The 20134-nt window shown below is 44.4% G+C and overlaps 1 protein-coding gene and 1 long non-coding RNA gene across 2 annotated transcripts in view; one reads left to right on the forward strand and one right to left on the reverse strand.

Annotated features, from left to right (window-relative positions):
* The window catches only part of LOC127925405 (annexin A2-A-like), a 35095-nt gene that overhangs the window by 3435 nt on the left and 11526 nt on the right, over window positions 1-20134 (reverse strand). The window contains 8 exon segments of the mRNA XM_052510284.1: window positions 1424-1482; window positions 4569-4601; window positions 4604-4663; window positions 4917-5010; window positions 18284-18343; window positions 18494-18573; window positions 18657-18747; window positions 19152-19265. Of these exon segments, the coding sequence (XP_052366244.1) occupies window positions 1424-1482; window positions 4569-4601; window positions 4604-4663; window positions 4917-5010; window positions 18284-18343; window positions 18494-18573; window positions 18657-18747; window positions 19152-19265 (591 nt within the window).
* On the forward strand, window positions 2340-3948 carry LOC127925406 (uncharacterized). Its single transcript, XR_008120835.1, has 3 exons — window positions 2340-2617; window positions 2669-2768; window positions 3091-3948. It is a non-coding gene; the product is annotated as an uncharacterized LOC127925406 (long non-coding RNA).

Below are 20134 nucleotides of genomic sequence, written 5' to 3' on the forward strand. Positions count from 1 at the left end.
GCTACGCTGCCCCCCCTCCACTCTAACCACTAGACTACGCTGCCGCCCCTCCACTCTAACCACTAGGCTACGCTGCCAACCCTCCACTCTAACCACTAGGCTACGCTGCCCCCCCTCCACTCTAACCACTAGACTACGCTGCCGCCCTCCACTCTAACCACTAGGCTACGCTGCCAACCCTCCACTCTAACCACTAGGCTACGCTGCCAACCCTCCACTCTAACCACTAGGCTACGCTGCCGCCCCTCCACTCTAACCACTAGGCTACCCTGCCGCCCCATGAGTTCGTGGAGACATTCACGGTAAACGCTGGGCGTAATGTGGACTCAATCAGAAATGACATTCACATTTCAAGCAGGCCATAGGAGCCCTGGTCTCCGGCCGATGCTGATTGAATAGAGTCCTTGGTGATGGTTTGTGTTTGTTGATGTTTTTACTGAAGAAAGCGTGGATGACGCAACTCCTTGTTTAATCAACTCATGAACGTTTGTTACATAATTACCGTGGGATGTTTCTCCCACGAGATCATCTTTGATTCATAATTCAAATCTTCTAAAGGGGGTTGAATGGGGTTGAGGTTGAAAAAGAATTGAAGAGGGTTGAAGGGGGTTGAAAGGGTTTGGGGTTGAAGGGTGTTGGGGTTGAAGGGTGTTGGGGTTGAAGGGTGTTGGGGTTGAAGGGGATTGAAGGGGCTGGAAGGGGGTTGAAGGGGATTTGAAGGGGTTGAAGGGGGTTGGGGTTGAAGGGGATGGAAAGGGGGTTGAAGGGTATGGGGTTGAATGGGGTTGGAGGGGATTGAAGGGGGTTGAAGGGGGTTGGGGTCGAAGGAGATGGAAGGGGGTTGGGGTTGAAGGGAGTTGAAGGCGGTTGAAGGGGATTGAAGGGTGTTGAAAGGTGTTGAAGGGGAATGGAGGGGATTGAAGGGGGTTGAAGGGGATTGAAGGGGATTGAAGGGGATTGAAGGGGGTTGAATGGTGTTGAAGGGGGTTGAAGGGGAATGGAGGGGATTGAAGGGGATTGAAGGGGATTGAAGGGGGTTGAAGGCAGTTGAAGGGTGTTGAAGGGTGTTGAAGGGGGTTGAAGGGTGTTGAAGGGTGTTGAAGGGTGTTGAAGGGGGTTGAAGGGGGTTGAAGGCAGTTGAAGGGTGTTGAAGGGTGTTGAAGGCAGTTGAAGGGGTTGAAGGGTTGAAGGGTTGAAGGGTGTTGAAGGGGTTGAAGGGTTGAAGGGTGTTGAAGGGGGTTGAAGGCAGTTGAAGGGTGTTGAAGGGTTGAATGGTGTTGAAGGGGGTGGAAGGATTTTAAAGGAGGTTGAAAGGGTTTGTAGCAAATGTACAAATAACAATGAGTTCATTGTTTGTTTCTCATGAGGACTTGTAGTTCACCATCGTACTCAGTCACACAACAAGAGGTTAACAGATAATCACCTTCATGGCTTCGCCCAGTCTGTTAGCAAAGTACTGTTGTTTGTTCTCAAAGCACTCCACTGCAAAAACAAAGCAGAGAAGAAGAGAACAGATTGAAATCAACCTCAACTTTGTTTCTGATATCCTCTCTGGACCTGTCACTTCCTGTTGCTCTTTCTAAAGGGTTCCTGGTAAGGAGGCTGCCTGCAGTGTATAGGCACAGATCCACAGTTTGTTTCTTAAGGGCACGACATCCCTTGAAATCAAATGTTGTTTTCTTCAAACAACTTGCAATTACTGTTAATAAGGAATGAATCGACCGAGGGCCCATCTGGTACAAATAGGAGGGAAGGAAGAGGAGACAAGGTGGAGAGGAGTAGAGAACCCCCCTTCTTTCCTCTCACTGCCAGTTGTAATACGGTTCATAGACAACATGACGGCAGAGAGAGACCAACAGAGAGAAAGGGAGAGCGAGAGAGACACACAGAGAGAGAGAAAGGGAGAGAGAGAGAGAGAGAGACAGAGAGAGAAAGGGAGAGAGAGACAGAGAGAGGAAGGGAGAGAGAGAGACACAGAGAGAGAAAGGGAGAGAGAGAGACACAGAGAGAGAAAGGGAGAGAGAGACAGAGAGAGAGAGAGAGAGAGAGACACAGAGAGAGAGAGAGAGAGAGAGAGAGAGAGAGAGAGAGAGAGAGAGAGGAGAGAGAGAGGGAGAGAGAGAGAGAGAGAGAGAGGAGAGAGAGAGACACACAGAGAGAGAGGGAGAGGAGAGAGAGAGAGAGAGAGAGAGGAGAGAGAGAGACACAGAGAGAAAGGGAGAGAGAGACACAGAGAGAGAGAGAGAGAGAGAGAGAGACAGAGAGAGAAAGGGAGAGATAGATAGAGATAGATAGAGAGAGAAAGGGAGAGAGAAAGGGAGAGAGAGAGACACAGAGAGAGAGAGAGAGAGAGAGAGAGAGAGAGAGAGAGAGAGAGAGAGAGAGGGAGAGAGAGACAGAGAGAGAAAGGGAGAGAGAGACAGAGAGAGAAAGGGAGAGAGAGAGACAGAGAGAGAAAGGGAGAGAGAGAGACAGAGAGAGACATTATCAATGGACAGGTAATGTTATGCTGAAGAGATTAAACGGATAGATCATTCTGGAACTAGTCAGAGAGGAATTGATTGGCTTTGTAGGAGTGTGTCAGAAACAATGGAGATGTTTAGAAGTTAATGTAGAGGTAAGAGTATCTAATGTAGAGGTAAGAGGAGCTAGAGGAGCTAATGTAGAGGTAAGAGTATCTAGTGTAGAGGTAAGAGGCGCTAGAGGAGCTAATGTAGAGGTAAGAGGAGCTAATGTAGAGGTAAGAGTATCTAGTGTAGAGGTAGGTGGTCCTTCTGTGGCTCAGTTGGTAGAGCATGGCGCTTGTAACGCCAGGGTAGTGGGTTCGATTCCCGGGACCACCCATACGTAGAATGTATGCACACATGACTGTAAGTCGCTTTGGATAAAAGCGTCAGCTAAATGGCATATATTAGGTAAGAGTATCTAGTGTAGAGGTAAGAGGAGCTAATGTAGAGGTAAGAGTATCTAATGTAGTGGTAAGAGTATCTAATGTAGTGGTAAGAGTATCTAATGTAGTGGTAAGAGTATCTAATGTAGTGGTAAGAGTATCTAATGTAGTGGTAAGAGGAGCTTATGTAGTAGTAAGAGGAGCTAGAGGAGCTAATGTAGAGGTAAGAGTATCTAATGTAGAGGTAAGAGTATCTAATTTAGAGGTAAGAGGAGCTAATGTAGAGGTACGAGTATCTAATGTAGTGGTAAGAGTATCTAATGTAGAGGTAGTCCTGGAGTCGCCTCTTCACTGTTGACGTTGAGACTGGTGTTTTGAGGGTACTATTTAATGAAGCTGTCAGTTGAGGACTTGTGAGGCGTCTGTTTCTCAAACTAGACACTCTAATGTACTTGTCCTCTTTCTCAGTTGTGCACCGGGGCCTCCCACTCCTTTCTATTCTGGTTAGAGCCAGTTTGAGCTGCTCTATGAAGGGAATAGTACACAGCGTTGTACGAGATCTTCAGTTTCTTGGCAATTTCTCAAATGGAATGGCCTTAATTTCTCCGAACAATAATAGACTGACGAGTTTGAGAAGAAGGTTCTTTGTTTCTGGCCATTTGAGCCTGTAATCAAACCCACAAATGCTGATGCTCAAGATACTCAACTAGTCTAAAGAAGGACAGTTTTATTGCTTCTTTAGTCAGATCCACAGTTTTCAGCTGTGCTAACATAATTGCAAAAGGGTTTTCTAATGATAAATTAGCCTTTTAAATGATAAACTTGGATTAGCTAACACAATGTGCCATTGGAATGATGATAATGATAATGGGCCTCTGATAATGGGCCTCTGATAATGGGCCTCTGTACGCCTATATAGATATTCCATTAAAAGTAAATCTGCCGTTTCCAGCTACAATCGTAATTTACATCATTAACAATTTCTACACTGTATTTCTGATCAATTTGATGTTATTTTAATGGAATTTTTTCTTTTTTTTTTCAAAAACAAGGAGATTTCTAAGTGACCACAAACTTTTGAACAGAAGTGTATATATATATATATTATAGAATGTAGGTATATTATATACAGATATGGATGTATATATTATAGAATGTAGGTATATGATATATAGATATGGATGTATATATTATAGAATGTAGGTATATGATATATAGATATGGATGTATATATTATAGGTTATATGATATGGATATATGTATTAGAGAATACAGGTTATATGATATGGATATAGATGTATGTATTAGAGAATGTAGGTATATGTTATAGATGTATATATTATAGAATGTAGGTACATGATATAGATATAGATGTATTATATTATAGAATACAGGTTATATGTTATAGATATAGATGTATATATTATAGAATACAGGTTATATGTTATAGATATAGATGTATATATTATAGAATACATGTTATAAGTTATAGATATATATATTATAGAATGTAGGTATATGATATAGATGTATATATTATAGAATGTAGATATATGATACAGATGTATATATTATAGAATGTAGGTATATGATACAGATGTATATATTATATAATACAGGTTAGATTATATAGATGTATATATTATAGAATGTAGATATATGATATGTAGAATGTTACCCAGTGTCAGGAAGGACTTCTCCAGGTCTCCTTCACCTCCTTCCTGATACTCTCCTGCATGTCGTATGGACTGTAGCTCTTGTACCTGTCAAACACTGGAACAGACATAGCCAACATTTGGTCATCTTTCTGAAGAGTCACCGGGTTGATAGAAAACATCTACTTTCTTTATGTCTAAAAATGTCTGGTTTCGCCCATCTTGACTTTGAGTTTGAGTATTTTGTCCAAACGATCCTGTGTGCATGAAGAGGTCCCTCGTTACAGAGCATGAAGAGGTCCCTCGTTACAGAGCATGAAGAGGTCCCTCGTTACAGAGCATGAAGAGGTCCCTCGTTACAGAGTCGGTACCTTTCTGTAGGTGGGGGACACTTCTCTCTGACATAATGGTGATCCATGTAGCCACGTCAGTCCCTTTCCTCTTCACTCCAGCCTCATACAGAGCCTACAGAGACAGGAGAGGACCATCAACAAGAGACACAGCTGTCTACTACCCCTAAGTGATCTACAGAGACACAGCTGTCTACTACCCCTAAGTGATCTACAGAGACACAGCTGTCTACTACCCCTAAGTGATCTACAGAGACACAGCTGTCTACTACCCCTAAGTCATCTACAGAGACACAGCTGTCTACTACCCCTAAGTCATCTACAGAGACACAGCTGTCTACTACCCCTAAGTCATCTACAGAGACACAGCTGTCTACTACCCCTAAGTAATCTACAGAGACACAGCTGTCTACTACCCCTAAGTCATCTACAGAGACACAGCTGTCTACTACCCCTAAGTAATCTACAGAGACAGGAGAGGACCATCTACAAGAGACACAGCTGTCTACTACCCCTAAATCATCTACAGAGACACAGCTGTCTACTACCCCTAAGTAATCTACAGAGACAGGAGAGGACCATCTACAAGAGACACAGCTGTCTACTACCCCTAAATCATCTACAGAGACACAGCTGTCTACTACCCTAAGTAATCTACAGAGACAGGAGAGGACCATCTACAAGAGACACAGCTGTCTACTACCCCTAAGTAATCTACAGAGACACAGCTGTCTACTACCCCTAAGTCATCTACAGAGACACAGCTGTCTACTACCCTAAGTAATCTACAGAGACAGGAGAGGACCATCTACAAGAGACACAGCTGTCTACTACCCCTAAATCATCTACAGAGACACAGCTGTCTACTACCCCTAAGTAATCTACAGAGACACAGCTGTCTACTACCCCTAAGTCATCTACAGAGACACAGCTGTCTACTACCCCTAAGTAATCTACAGAGACACAGCTGTCTACTACCCCTAAGTAATCTACAGAGACACAGCTGTCTACTACCCCTAAGTCATCTACAGAGACACAGCTGTCTACTACCCTAAGTAATCTACAGAGACCATCACAGCTGTCTACTACCCCTAAAGTGATCTACAGAGACACAGCTGTCTACTACCCCTAAGTCATCTACAGAGACACAGCTGTCTACTACCCCTAAGTCATCTACAGAGACACAGCTGTCTACTACCCCTAAGTAATCTACAGAGACACAGCTGTCTACTACCCCTAAGTAATCTACAGAGACACAGCTGTCTACTACCCCTAAGTAATCTACAGAGACACAGCTGTCTACTACCCCTAAGTGATCTACAGAGACAGGAGAGGACCATCAACAAGAGACACAGCTGTCTACTACCCCTAAATCATCTACAGAGACAGCTGTCTACTACCCCTAAGTAATCTACAGAGACACAGCTGTCTACTACCCCTAAGTCATCTACAGAGACACAGCTGTCTACTACCCCTAAGTCATCTACAGAGACAGGAGAGGACCATCAACAAGAGACACAGCTGTCTACTACCCCTAAGTAATCTACAGAGACACAGCTGTCTACTACCCCTATGTAATCTACAGAGACACAGCTGTCTACTACCCCTAAGTCATCTACAGAGACACAGCTGTCTACTACCCCTAAGTAATCTACAGAGACACAGCTGTCTACTACCCCTAAGTCATCTACAGAGACAGGAGAGGACCATCAACAAGAGACAGAGCTGTCTACTACCCCTAAGTAATCTACAGAGACACAGCTGTCTACTACCCCTAAGTCATCTACAGAGACACAGCTGTCTACTACCCCTAAGTAATCTACAGAGACACAGCTGTCTACTACCCCTAAGTCATCTACAGAGACACAGCTGTCTACTACCCTAAGTCATCTACAGAGACACAGCTGTCTACTACCCCTAACTAATCTACAGAGACACAGCTGTCTACTACCCCTAAGTAATCTACAGAGACACAGCTGTCTACTACCCCTAACTAATCTACAGAGACACAGCTGTCTACTACCCCTAAGTCATCTACAGAGACACAGCTGTCTACTAACCCTAAGTAATCTACAGAGACACAGCTGTCTACTACCCCTAACTAATCTACAGAGACACAGCTGTCTACTACCCCTAAGTAATCTACAGAGACACAGCTGTCTACTACCCCCTAAGTCATCTACAGAGACACAGCTGTCTACTACCCCTAAGTAATCTACAGAGACACAGCTGTCTACTACCCCCTAAGTAATCTACAGAGACACAGCTGTCTACTACCCCCTAAGTAATCTACAGAGACACAGCTGTCTACTACCCCTAAGTCATCTACAGAGACACAGCTGTCTACTACCCCTAAGTAATCTACAGAGACACAGCTGTCTACTACCCCTAAGTAATCTACAGAGACACAGCTGTCTACTACCCCTAAGTAATCTACAGAGACACAGCTGTCTACTACCCCTAAGTAATCTACAGAGACACAGCTGTCTACTACCCCTAACTAATCTACAGAGACACAGCTGTCTACTACCCCTAAGTAATCTACAGAGACACAGCTGTCTACTACCCCTAACTAATCTACAGAGACACAGCTGTCTACTACCCTAAGTCATCTACAGAGACACAGCTGTCTACTACCCCTAAGTCATCTACAGAGACACAGCTGTCTACTACCCCTAATCTACAGAGACACAGCTGTCTACTACCCCTAAGTAATCTACAGAGACACAGCTGTCTACTACCCCTAAGTCATCTACAGAGACACAGCTGTCTACTACCCCTAAGTAATCTACAGAGACAGGAGAGGACCATCAACAAGAGACACAGCTGTCTACTACCCCTAAGTAATCTACAGAGACACAGCTGTCTACTACCCCTAAGTCATCTACAGAGACAGGAGAGGACCATCTACAAGAGACACAGCTGTCTACTACCCCTAAGTCATCTACAGAGACACAGCTGTCTACTACCCCTAAGTAATCTACAGAGACAGGAGAGGACCATCTACAAGAGACACAGCTGTCTACTACCCCTAAGTCATCTACAGAGACACAGCTGTCTACTACCCCTAAGTCATCTACAGAGACACAGCTGTCTACTACCCCTAAGTAATCTACAGAGACAGGAGAGGAACATCAACAAGAGACACAGCTGTCTACTACCCCTAAATCATCTACAGAGACACAGCTGTCTACTACCCCTAACTAATCTACAGAGACACAGCTGTCTACTACCCCTAAGTAATCTACAGAGACACAGCTGTCTACTACCCCTAAGTAATCTACAGAGACAGGAGAGGACCATCATCTAAGAGACACAGCTGTCTACTACCCCTAAATCATCTACAGAGACACAGCTGTCTACTACCCCTAAGTAATCTACAGAGACACAGCTGTCTACTACCCCTAAGTAATCTACAGAGACACAGCTGTCTACTACCCCTAACTAATCTACAGAGACACAGCTGTCTACTACCCCTAAGTAATCTACAGAGACACAGCTGTCTACTACCCTAACTAATCTACAGAGACACAGCTGTCTACTACCCCTAAGTAATCTACAGAGACACAGCTGTCTACTACCCCTAACTAATCTACAGAGACACAGCTGTCTACTACCCCTAAGTAATCTACAGAGACAGGAGAGGACCATCAACAAGAGACACAGCTGTCTACTACCCCTAAGTCATCTACAGAGACACAGCTGTCTACTACCCCTAAGTAATCTACAGAGACAGGAGAGGACCATCAACAAGAGACACAGCTGTCTACTACCCCTAAATCATCTACAGAGACACAGCTGTCTACTACCCCTAAATCATCTACAGAGACACAGCTGTCTACTACCCTAAGTAATCTACAGAGACACAGCTGTCTACTACCCCTAAGTAATCTACAGAGACACAGCTGTCTACTACCCCTAAGTAATCTACAGAGACACAGCTGTCTACTACCCTAAGTAATCTACAGAGACACAGCTGTCTACTACCCCTAAGTCATCTACAGAGACACAGCTGTCTACTGCCCCTAAGTAATCTACAGAGACACAGCTGTCTACTACCCCTAAGTAATCTACAGAGACACAGCTGTCTACTACCCCTAAGTAATCTACAGAGACACAGCTGTCTACTACCCCTAAGTCATCTACAGAGACAGAGCTGTCTACTACCCCTAAATCATCTACAGAGACACAGCTGTCTACTACCCCTAAGTCATCTACAGAGACACAGCTGTCTACTACCCCTAAGTAATCTACAGAGACACAGCTGTCTACTACCCCTAAGTAATCTACAGAGACACAGCTGTCTACTACCCCTAAGTAATCTACAGAGACACAGCTGTCTACTACCCCTAAGTCATCTACAGAGACACAGCTGTCTACTACCCCTAAGTAATCTACAGAGACACAGCTGTCTACTACCCCTAAGTAATCTACAGAGACACAGCTGTCTACTACCCCTAAGTAATCTACAAAGACACAGCTGTCTACTACCCCTAAGTGATCTACAGAGACACAGCTGTCTACTACCCCTAAGTAATCTACAGAGACACAGCTGTCTACTACCCTAAGTAATCTACAGAGACACAGCTGTCTACTACCCCTAAGTAATCTACAGAGACACAGCTGTCTACTACCCCTAAGTCATCTACAGAGACACAGCTGTCTACTACCCCTAAGTAATCTACAGAGACACAGCTGTCTACTACCCCTAAGTAATCTACAGAGACACAGCTGTCTACTACCCCTAAGTAATCTACAGAGACACAGCTGTCTACTACCCCTAAGTCATCTACAGAGACAGGAGAGGACCATCAACAAGAGACACAGCTGTCTACTACCCCTAAGTAATCTACAGAGACACAGCTGTCTACTACCCCTAAGTAATCTACAGAGACACAGCTGTCTACTACCCCTAAATCATCTACAGAGACACAGCTGTCTACTACCCCTAAGTCATCTACAGAGACACAGCTGTCTACTACCCCTAAGTAATCTACAGAGACACAGCTGTCTACTACCCCTAAGTAATCTACAGAGACACAGCTGTCTACTACCCCTAAATCATCTACAGAGACACAGCTGTCTACTACCCCTAAGTCATCTACAGAGACACAGCTGTCTACTACCCCTAAGTAATCTACAGAGACACAGCTGTCTACTACCCCTAAGTAATCTACAGAGACACAGCTGTCTACTACCCCTAAGTCATCTACAGAGACAGGAGAGGACCATCAACAAGAGACACAGCTGTCTACTACCCCTAAGTAATCTACAGAGACACAGCTGTCTACTACCCCTAAGTAATCTACAGAGACACAGCTGTCTACTACCCCTAAGTAATCTACAGAGACACAGCTGTCTACTACCCCTAAGTGATCTACAGAGACAGGAGAGGACCATCAACAAGAGACACAGCTGTCTACTACCCCTAAATCATCTACAGAGACACAGCTGTCTACTACCCCTAAGTCATCTACAGAGACACAGCTGTCTACTACCCCTAAGTAATCTACAGAGACACAGCTGTCTACTACCCCTAAGTAATCTACAGAGACACAGCTGTCTACTACCCCTAAGTCATCTACAGAGACACAGCTGTCTACTACCCCTAAGTCATCTACAGAGACAGGAGAGGACCATCAACAAGAGACACAGCTGTCTACTACCCCTAAGTCATCTACAGAGACACAGCTGTCTACTACCCCTAAGTCATCTACAGAGACACAGCTGTCTACTACCCTAAGTAATCTACAGAGACACAGCTGTCTACTACCCCTAAGTCATCTACAGAGACACAGCTGTCTACTACCCCTAAGTAATCTACAGAGACAGGAGAGGACCATCAACAAGAGACACAGCTGTCTACTACCCCTAAATCATCTACAGAGACACAGCTGTCTACTACCCCTAAATCATCTACAGAGACACAGCTGTCTACTACCCCTAAGTCATCTACAGAGACACAGCTGTCTACTACCCCTAAGTCATCTACAGAGACACAGCTGTCTACTACCCCTAAGTCATCTACAGAGACACAGCTGTCTACTACCCCTAAGTCATCTACAGAGACACAGCTGTCTACTACCCCTAAGTCATCTACAGAGACAGGAGAGGACCATCAACAAGAGACACAGCTGTCTACTACCCCTAAGTCATCTACAGAGACACAGCTGTCTACTACCCCTAAGTAATCTACAGAGACACAGCTGTCTACTACCCCTAAGTGATCTACAGAGACACAGCTGTCTACTACCCCTAAGTGATCTACAGAGACACAGCTGTCTACTACCCCTAAGTGATCTACAGAGACACAGCTGTCTACTACCCCTAAGTAATCTACAGAGACACAGCTGTCTACTACCCCTAACTAATCTACAGAGACACAGCTGTCTACTACCCCTAAGTCATCTACAGAGACAGGAGAGGACCATCAACAAGAGACACAGCTGTCTACTACCCCTAAGTAATCTACAGAGACACAGCTGTCTACTACCCCTAAGTAATCTACAGAGACACAGCTGTCTACTACCCCTAAGTAATCTACAGAGACACAGCTGTCTACTACCCCTAAGTAATCTACAGAGACACAGCTGTCTACTACCCCTAAGTAATCTACAGAGACACAGTTGTCTACTACCCCTAAGTAATCTACAGAGACACAGCTGTCTACTACCCCTAAGTAATCTACAGAGACACAGCTGTCTACTACACCTAAGTAATCAACAGAGACACAGCTGTCTACTACCCCTAAGTAATCTACAGAGACACAGCTGTCTACTACCCCTAAATCATCTACAGAGACACAGCTGTCTACTACCCCTAAGTAATCTACAGAGACACAGTTGTCTACTACCCCTAAGTAATCTACAGAGACACAGCTGTCTACTACCCCTAAGTCATCTACAGAGACACAGCTGTCTACTACCCCTAAGTGATCTACAGAGACACAGCTGTCTACTACCCTAAATCATCTACAGAGACACAGCTGTCTACTACCCCTAAGTAATCTACAGAGACACAGCTGTCTACTACCCCTAAGTAATCTACAGAGACACAGCTGTCTACTACCCCTAAGTAATCTACAGAGACACAGCTGTCTACTACCCCTAAGTAATCTACAGAGACACAGCTGTCTACTACCCCTAAGTAATCTACAGAGACACAGCTGTCTACTACCCCTAAGTAATCTACAGAGACACAGCTGTCTACTACCCCTAAGTAATCTACAGAGACACAGCTGTCTACTACCCCTAAGTAATCTACAGAGACACAGCTGTCTACTACCCCTAAGTAATCTACAGAGACACAGCTGTCTACTACCCCTAAGTCATCTACAGAGACACAGCTGTCTACTACCCCTAAGTAATCTACAGAGACACAGCTGTCTACTACCCCTAAGTAATCTACAGAGACACAGCTGTCTACTACCCCTAACTAATCTACAGAGACACAGCTGTCTACTACCCCTAAGTAATCTACAGAGACACAGCTGTCTACTACCCCTAAGTAATCTACAGAGACACAGCTGTCTACTACCCCTAAATCATCTACAGAGACACAGCTGTCTACTACCCCTAAGTAATCTACAGAGACACAGCTGTCTACTACCCCTAAGTAATCTACAGAGACACAGCTGTCTACTACCCCTAAGTAATCAGACAGAGACACAGCTGTCTACTACCCCTAAATCATCTACAGAGACACAGCTGTCTACTACCCCTAAGTAATCTACAGAGACACAGCTGTCTACTACCCCTAAATCATCTACAGAGACACAGCTGTCTACTACCCCTAAGTCATCTACAGAGACACAGCTGTCTACTACCCCTAAGTAATCTGCAGAGACACAGCTGTCTACTACCCCTAAGTCATCTACAGAGACACAGCTGTCTACTACCCCTAAGTAATCTACAGAGACACAGCTGTCTACTACCCCTAAGTAATCTACAGAGACACAGCTGTCTACTACCCCTAAGTAATCTACAGAGACACAGCTGTCTACTACCCCTAAGTCATCTACAGAGACACAGCTGTCTACTACCCCTAAGTAATCTACAGAGACACAGCTGTCTACTACCCCTAAGTAATCTACAGAGACACAGCTGTCTACTACACCTAAGTAATCTACAGAGACACAGCTGTCTACTACCCCTAAGTCATCTACAGAGACACAGCTGTCTACTACCCCTAAGTAATCTACAAAGACACAGCTGTCTACTACCCCTAAGTGATCTACAGAGACACAGCTGTCTACTACCCCTAACTAATCTACAGAGACACAGCTGTCTACTACACCTAACTAATCTACAGAGACACAGCTGTCTACTACCCCTAAGTCATCTACAGAGACACAGCTGTCTATTACCCCTAACTAATCTACAGAGACACAGCTGTCTACTACCCCTAAGTCATCTACAGAGACACAGCTGTCTACTACCCCTAACTAATCTACAGAGACACAGCTGTCTACTACCCCTAAGTCATCTACAGAGACACAGCTGTCTATTACCCCTAACTAATCTACAGAGACACAGCTGTCTACTACACCTAACTAATCTACAGAGACACAGCTGTCTACTACCCTAAGTCATCTACAGAGACACAGCTGTCTATTACCCCTAACTAATCTACAGAGACACAGCTGTCTACTACACCTAACTAATCTACAGAGACACAGCTGTCTACTACCCCTAAGTAATCTACAGAGACACAGCTGTCTACTACCCCTAAGTGATCTACAGAGACACAGCTGTCTACTACCCTAACTAATCTACAGAGACACAGCTGTCTACTACACCTAACTAATCTACAGAGACAGGAGAGGACCATCAACAAGAGACACAGCTGTCTACTACCCCTAACTAATCTACAGAGACACAGCTGTCTACTACACCTAACTAATCTACAGAGACACAGCTGTCTACTACCCCTAAGTAATCTACAGAGACACAGCTGTCTACTACCCCTAAGTGATCTACAGAGACACAGCTGTCTACTACCCCTAACTAATCTACAGAGACACAGCTGTCTACTACACCTAACTAATCTACAGAGACAGGAGAGGACCATCAACAAGAGACACAGCTGTCTACTACCCCCCTAAGTGATCTACAGAGACACAGCTGTCTACTACCCCTAAGTAATCTACAGAGACACAGCTGTCTACTACCCCTAAGTAATCTACAGAGACACAGCTGTCTACTACCCCTAAGTAATCTACAGAGACACAGCTGTCTACTACCCCTAAGTCATCTACAGAGACAGGAGAGGACCATCAACAAGAGACACAGCTGTCTACTACTACCCTAAGTAATCTACAGAGACACAGCTGTCTACTACCCCTAAGTAATCTACAGAGACACAGCTGTCTACTACCCCTAAGTAATCTACAGAGACACAGCTGTCTACTACCCCTAAGTAATCTACAGAGACACAGCTGTCTACTGCCTAAGTAATCTACAGAGACACAGTTGTCTACTACCCCTAAGTAATCTACAGAGACACAGCTGTCTACTACCCTAAGTAATCTACAGAGACACAGCTGTCTACTACACCTAAGTAATCAACAGAGACACAGCTGTCTACTACCCTAAGTAATCTACAGAGACACAGCTGTCTACTACCCTAAATCATCTACAGAGACACAGCTGTCTACTACCCCTAAGTAATCTACAGAGACACAGTTGTCTACTACCCTAAGTAATCTACAGAGACACAGCTGTCTACTACCCCTAAATCATCTACAGAGACACAGCTGTCTACTACCCCTAAGTAATCTACAGAGACACAGCTGTCTACTACCCCTAAGTCATCTACAGAGACAGGAGAGGACCATCAACAAGAGACACAGCTGTCTACTACCCCTAAGTCATCTACAGAGACACAGCTGTCTACTACCCCTAACTAATCTACAGAGACACAGCTGTCTACTACCCTAAGTCATCTACAGAGACACAGCTGTCTACTACCCCTAAGTAATCTACAGAGACACAGCTGTCTACTACCCCTAAGTAATCTACAGAGACACAGCTGTCTACTACCCCTAAGTAATCTACAGAGACACAGCTGTCTACTACCCCTAACTAATCTACAGAGACACAGCTGTCTACTACCCCTAAGTCATCTACAGAGACAGGAGAGGACCATCAACAAGAGACACAGCTGTCTACTACCCTAAGTAATCTACAGAGACACAGCTGTCTACTACCCCTAAGTAATCTACAGAGACACAGCTGTCTACTACCCCTAAGTAATCTACAGAGACACAGCTGTCTACTACCCTAAGTAATCTACAGAGACACAGCTGTCTACTACCCCTAAGTAATCTACAGAGACACAGTTGTCTACTACCCCTAAGTAATCTACAGAGACACAGCTGTCTACTACCCCTAAGTAATCTACAGAGACACAGCTGTCTACTACACCTAAGTAATCACAGAGACACAGCTGTCTACTACCCCTAAGTAATCTACAGAGACACAGCTGTCTACTACCCCTAAATCATCTACAGAGACACAGCTGTCTACTACCCTAAGTAATCTACAGAGACACAGTTGTCTACTACCCCTAAGTAATCTACAGAGACACAGCTGTCTACTACCCCTAAGTCATCTACAGAGACACAGCTGTCTACTACCCCTAAGTGATCTACAGAGACACAGCTGTCTACTACCCCTAAATCATCTACAGAGACACAGCTGTCTACTACCCCTAAGTAATCTACAGAGACACAGCTGTCTACTACCCCTAAGTAATCTACAGAGACACAGCTGTCTACTACCCCTAAGTAATCTACAGAGACACAGCTGTCTACTACCCTAAGTAATCTACAGAGACACAGCTGTCTACTACCCCTAAGTAATCTACAGAGACACAGCTGTCTACTACCCTAAGTAATCTACAGAGACACAGCTGTCTACTACCCCTAAGTAATCTACAGAGACACAGCTGTCTACTACCCCTAAGTAATCTACAGAGACACAGCTGTCTACTACCCCTAAGTAATCTACAGAGACACAGCTGTCTACTACCCCTAAGTCATCTACAGAGACACAGCTGTCTACTACCCTAAGTGATCTACAGAGACACAGCTGTCTACTACCCCTAAGTAATCTACAGAGACACAGCTGTCTACTACCCCTAACTAATCTACAGAGACACAGCTGTCTACTACCCCTAAGTAATCTACAGAGACACAGCTGTCTACTACCCCTAAGTAATCTACAGAGACACAGCTGTCTACTACCCCTAAATCATCTACAGAGACACAGCTGTCTACTACCCCTAAGTAATCTACAGAGACACAGCTGTCTACTACCCCTAAGTAATCTACAGAGACACAGCTGTCTACTACCCCTAAGTAATCTACAGAGACACAGCTGTCTACTACCCCTAAGTCATCTACAGAGACACAGCTGTCTACTACCCCTAAGTAATCTACAGAGACACAGCTGTCTACTACCCCTAAATCATCTACAGAGACACAGCTGTCTACTACCCCTAAGTCATCTACAGAGACACAGCTGTCTACTACCCTAAGTAATCTACAGAGACACAGCTGTCTACTACCCCTAAGTAATCTACAGAGACACAGCTGTCTACTACCCCTAAGTAATCTACAGAGACACAGCTGTCTACTACCCCTAAGTAATCTACAGAGACACAGCTGTCTACTACCCCTAAGTAATCTACAGAGACACAGCTGTCTACTACCCCTAAGTAATCTACAGAGACACAGCTGTCTACTACCCCTAAGTAATCTACAGAGACACAGCTGTCTACTACCCCTAAGTAATCTACAGAGACACAGCTGTCTACTACCCCTAAGTAATCTACAGAGACACAGCTGTCTATTACCCCTAAGTCATCTACAGAGACACAGCTGTCTACTACCCCTAAGTAATCTACAAAGACACAGCTGTCTACTACCCCTAAGTGATCTACAGAGACACAGCTGTCTACTACCCCTAACTAATCTACAGAGACACAGCTGTCTACTACACCTAACTAATCTACAGAGACACAGCTGTCTACTACCCCTAAGTCATCTACAGAGACACAGCTGTCTATTACCCCTAACTAATCTACAGAGACACAGCTGTCTACTACCCCTAAGTCATCTACAGAGACACAGCTGTCTATTACCCCTAACTAATCTACAGAGACACAGCTGTCTACTACCCCTAAGTCATCTACAGAGACACAGCTGTCTATTACCCCTAACTAATCTACAGAGACACAGCTGTCTACTACACCTAACTAATCTACAGAGACACAGCTGTCTACTACCCCTAAGTCATCTACAGAGACACAGCTGTCTATTACCCCTAACTAATCTACAGAGACACAGCTGTCTACTACACCTAACTAATCTACAGAGACACAGCTGTCTACTACCCCTAAGTAATCTACAGAGACACAGCTGTCTACTACCCCTAAGTGATCTACAGAGACACAGCTGTCTACTACCCTAACTAATCTACAGAGACACAGCTGTCTACTACACCTAACTAATCTACAGAGACAGGAGAGGACCATCAACAAGAGACACAGCTGTCTACTACCCCTAACTAATCTACAGAGACACAGCTGTCTACTACACCTAACTAATCTACAGAGACACAGCTGTCTACTACCCCTAAGTAATCTACAGAGACACAGCTGTCTACTACCCCTAAGTGATCTACAGAGACACAGCTGTCTACTACCCCTAACTAATCTACAGAGACACAGCTGTCTACTACACCTAACTAATCTACAGAGACAGGAGAGGACCATCAACAAGAGACACAGCTGTCTACTACCCCTAAGTGATCTACAGAGACACAGCTGTCTACTACCCCTAACTAATCTACAGAGACACAGCTGTCTACTACACCTAACTAATCTACAGAGACAGGAGAGGACCATCAACAAGAGACACAGCTGTCTACTACCCCTAAGTAATCTACAGAGACACAGCTGTCTACTACCCCTAACTAATCTACAGAGACACAGCTGTCTACTACCCCTAACTAATCTACAGAGACACAGCTGTCTATTACCCCTAAGTAATCTACAGAGACACAGCTGTCTACTACCCCTAACTAATCTACAGAGACACAGCTGTCTATTACCCCTAACTAATCTACAGAGACACAGCTGTCTATTACCCCTAACTAATCTACAGAGACACAGCTGTCTACTACCCCTAACTAATCTACAGAGACACAGCTGTCTACTACACCTAAGTAATCTACAATGCTTTAGTGTTTGGGTCTGGTAGGGTGTTTTACTGTCTGTATCAATGCTTTAGTGTTGGGTTCTGGTAGGGTGTTTTACTGTCTGTATCAATGCTTTAGTGTTGGGTTCTGGTACGGTGTTTTACTGTCCGTATATATTTGTCTTACTCTGGCATCCTGGTCGATCTTCTCGTAGTCAACAATATTTGAGGGCTCATCTCTCTTTGCCTGTTGAATGACATAGAATACAATGGAGAACACAGTTTTACACCAATATTCAGACGAGACTCCTTCGTATCCAAATCATTACTGTTAATAAAGCCAGTGGTCGGTCGATCTTAGGAAGCTCGACGTTGTAACGTCGTTGTATGATCCCACCTGTACCAGGGCCAACAGCAGACTCCTGAAGTCTCCTGATGTGTCTCCAGCCACGTCCTTCTCCAGCTCCTTCTTAAACACTATAAAAGTATAAAAAAAACACACAATCCTTACGTTTTCAATCTGATCTCGATCCTAATTCTAGTTTGTTTCTCCTACTTACACTCCTTGTAGACGCGTTTGATTTCCACCAGTTCTTCAGCGCTGCGGGAACAGACCATCTCTATCAGAGTCTCCTCATCGGTCCCCAGACCCTGGAGAGAACAGTGGTTTTAACAGCAGTATGACTAGTACAGACCATCTCTATCAGAGTCTCCTCATCGGTCCCCAGACCCTGGAGGGAACAGTGGTTTTAACAGCAGTATGACTAATACAGACCCTGGAGAGAACAGTGGTTTTAACAGCAGTATGACTAATACAGACCCTGGAGAGAACAGTGGTTTTAACAGCAGTATGACTAATACAGACCCTGGAGAGAACAGTGGTTTTAACAGCAGTATGACTAATACAGACCCTGGAGATAACAGTGGTTTTAACAGCAGTATGATAAGCAAGTCTGTGTCTAGGCCACACATCCATCAGACCAGGAGAGGGCAGCAGTGACTGTGCTCCGTGTCGTTTAGGCTTCACGTAGGAAAGATGGCGGCCTCCTCCTTACCTTGATGGATCCTTTGATCTCAGAGGCGTCGTACTGAGCTGTACTCTTCATCAGTCCCAGAATTACAGCCTCCAGAGAACCAGACAGAGCCCCCTTCAGAGCTGTGATCATATCCTACGGGAGAGACATACACAGAGATGATAGACCGTCGCTCTGTAAAATACACAGAGATGATAGACCGTCGCTCTGTAAAATACACAGAGATGATAAACCATCGCTCTGTAAAATACACAGAGATGATAGACCATCGCTCTGTAAAATACACAGAGATGATAGACCATCGCTCTGTAAAATACACAGAGATGATAGACCGTCCCACTCTAAAATACACAGAGATGATAGACCATCGCTCTGTAAAATACACAGAGATGATAGACCATCGCTCTGTAAAATACACAGAGATGATAGACCATCGCTCTGTAAAATACACAGAGATGATAGACCATCGCTCTGTAAAATGCACAGAGATGATAGACCGTCCCACTCTAAAATACACAGAGATGATAGACCGTCCCATTCTAAAATACACAGAGATGATAGACCGTCCCACTCTAAAATACACAGAGATGATAGACCGTCCCACTCTAAAATACACAGAGATGATAGACCATCGCTCTGTAAAATACACAGAGATGATAGACCGTCCCACTCTAAAATACACAGAGATGCTAGACCATCACTCTGTAAAATACACAGAGATGATAGACCATCGCTCTGTAAAATACACAGAGATGATAGACCATCGCTCTGTAAAATACACAGAGATGATAGACCATCGCTCTGTAAAATGCACAGAGATGATAGACCGTCCCACTCTAAAATACACAGAGATGATAGACCGTCCCATTCTAAAATACACAGAGATGATAGACCGTCCCACTCTAAAATACACAGAGATGATAGACCGTCCCACTCTAAAATACACAGAGATGATAGACCGTCCCATTCTAAAATACACAGAGATGATAGACCGTCCCACTCTA

This window comes from Oncorhynchus keta, unplaced genomic scaffold (genome assembly GCF_023373465.1).
Source record: "Oncorhynchus keta strain PuntledgeMale-10-30-2019 unplaced genomic scaffold, Oket_V2 Un_contig_5540_pilon_pilon, whole genome shotgun sequence".
NCBI classification, from domain to species: domain Eukaryota; kingdom Metazoa; phylum Chordata; class Actinopteri; order Salmoniformes; family Salmonidae; genus Oncorhynchus; species Oncorhynchus keta.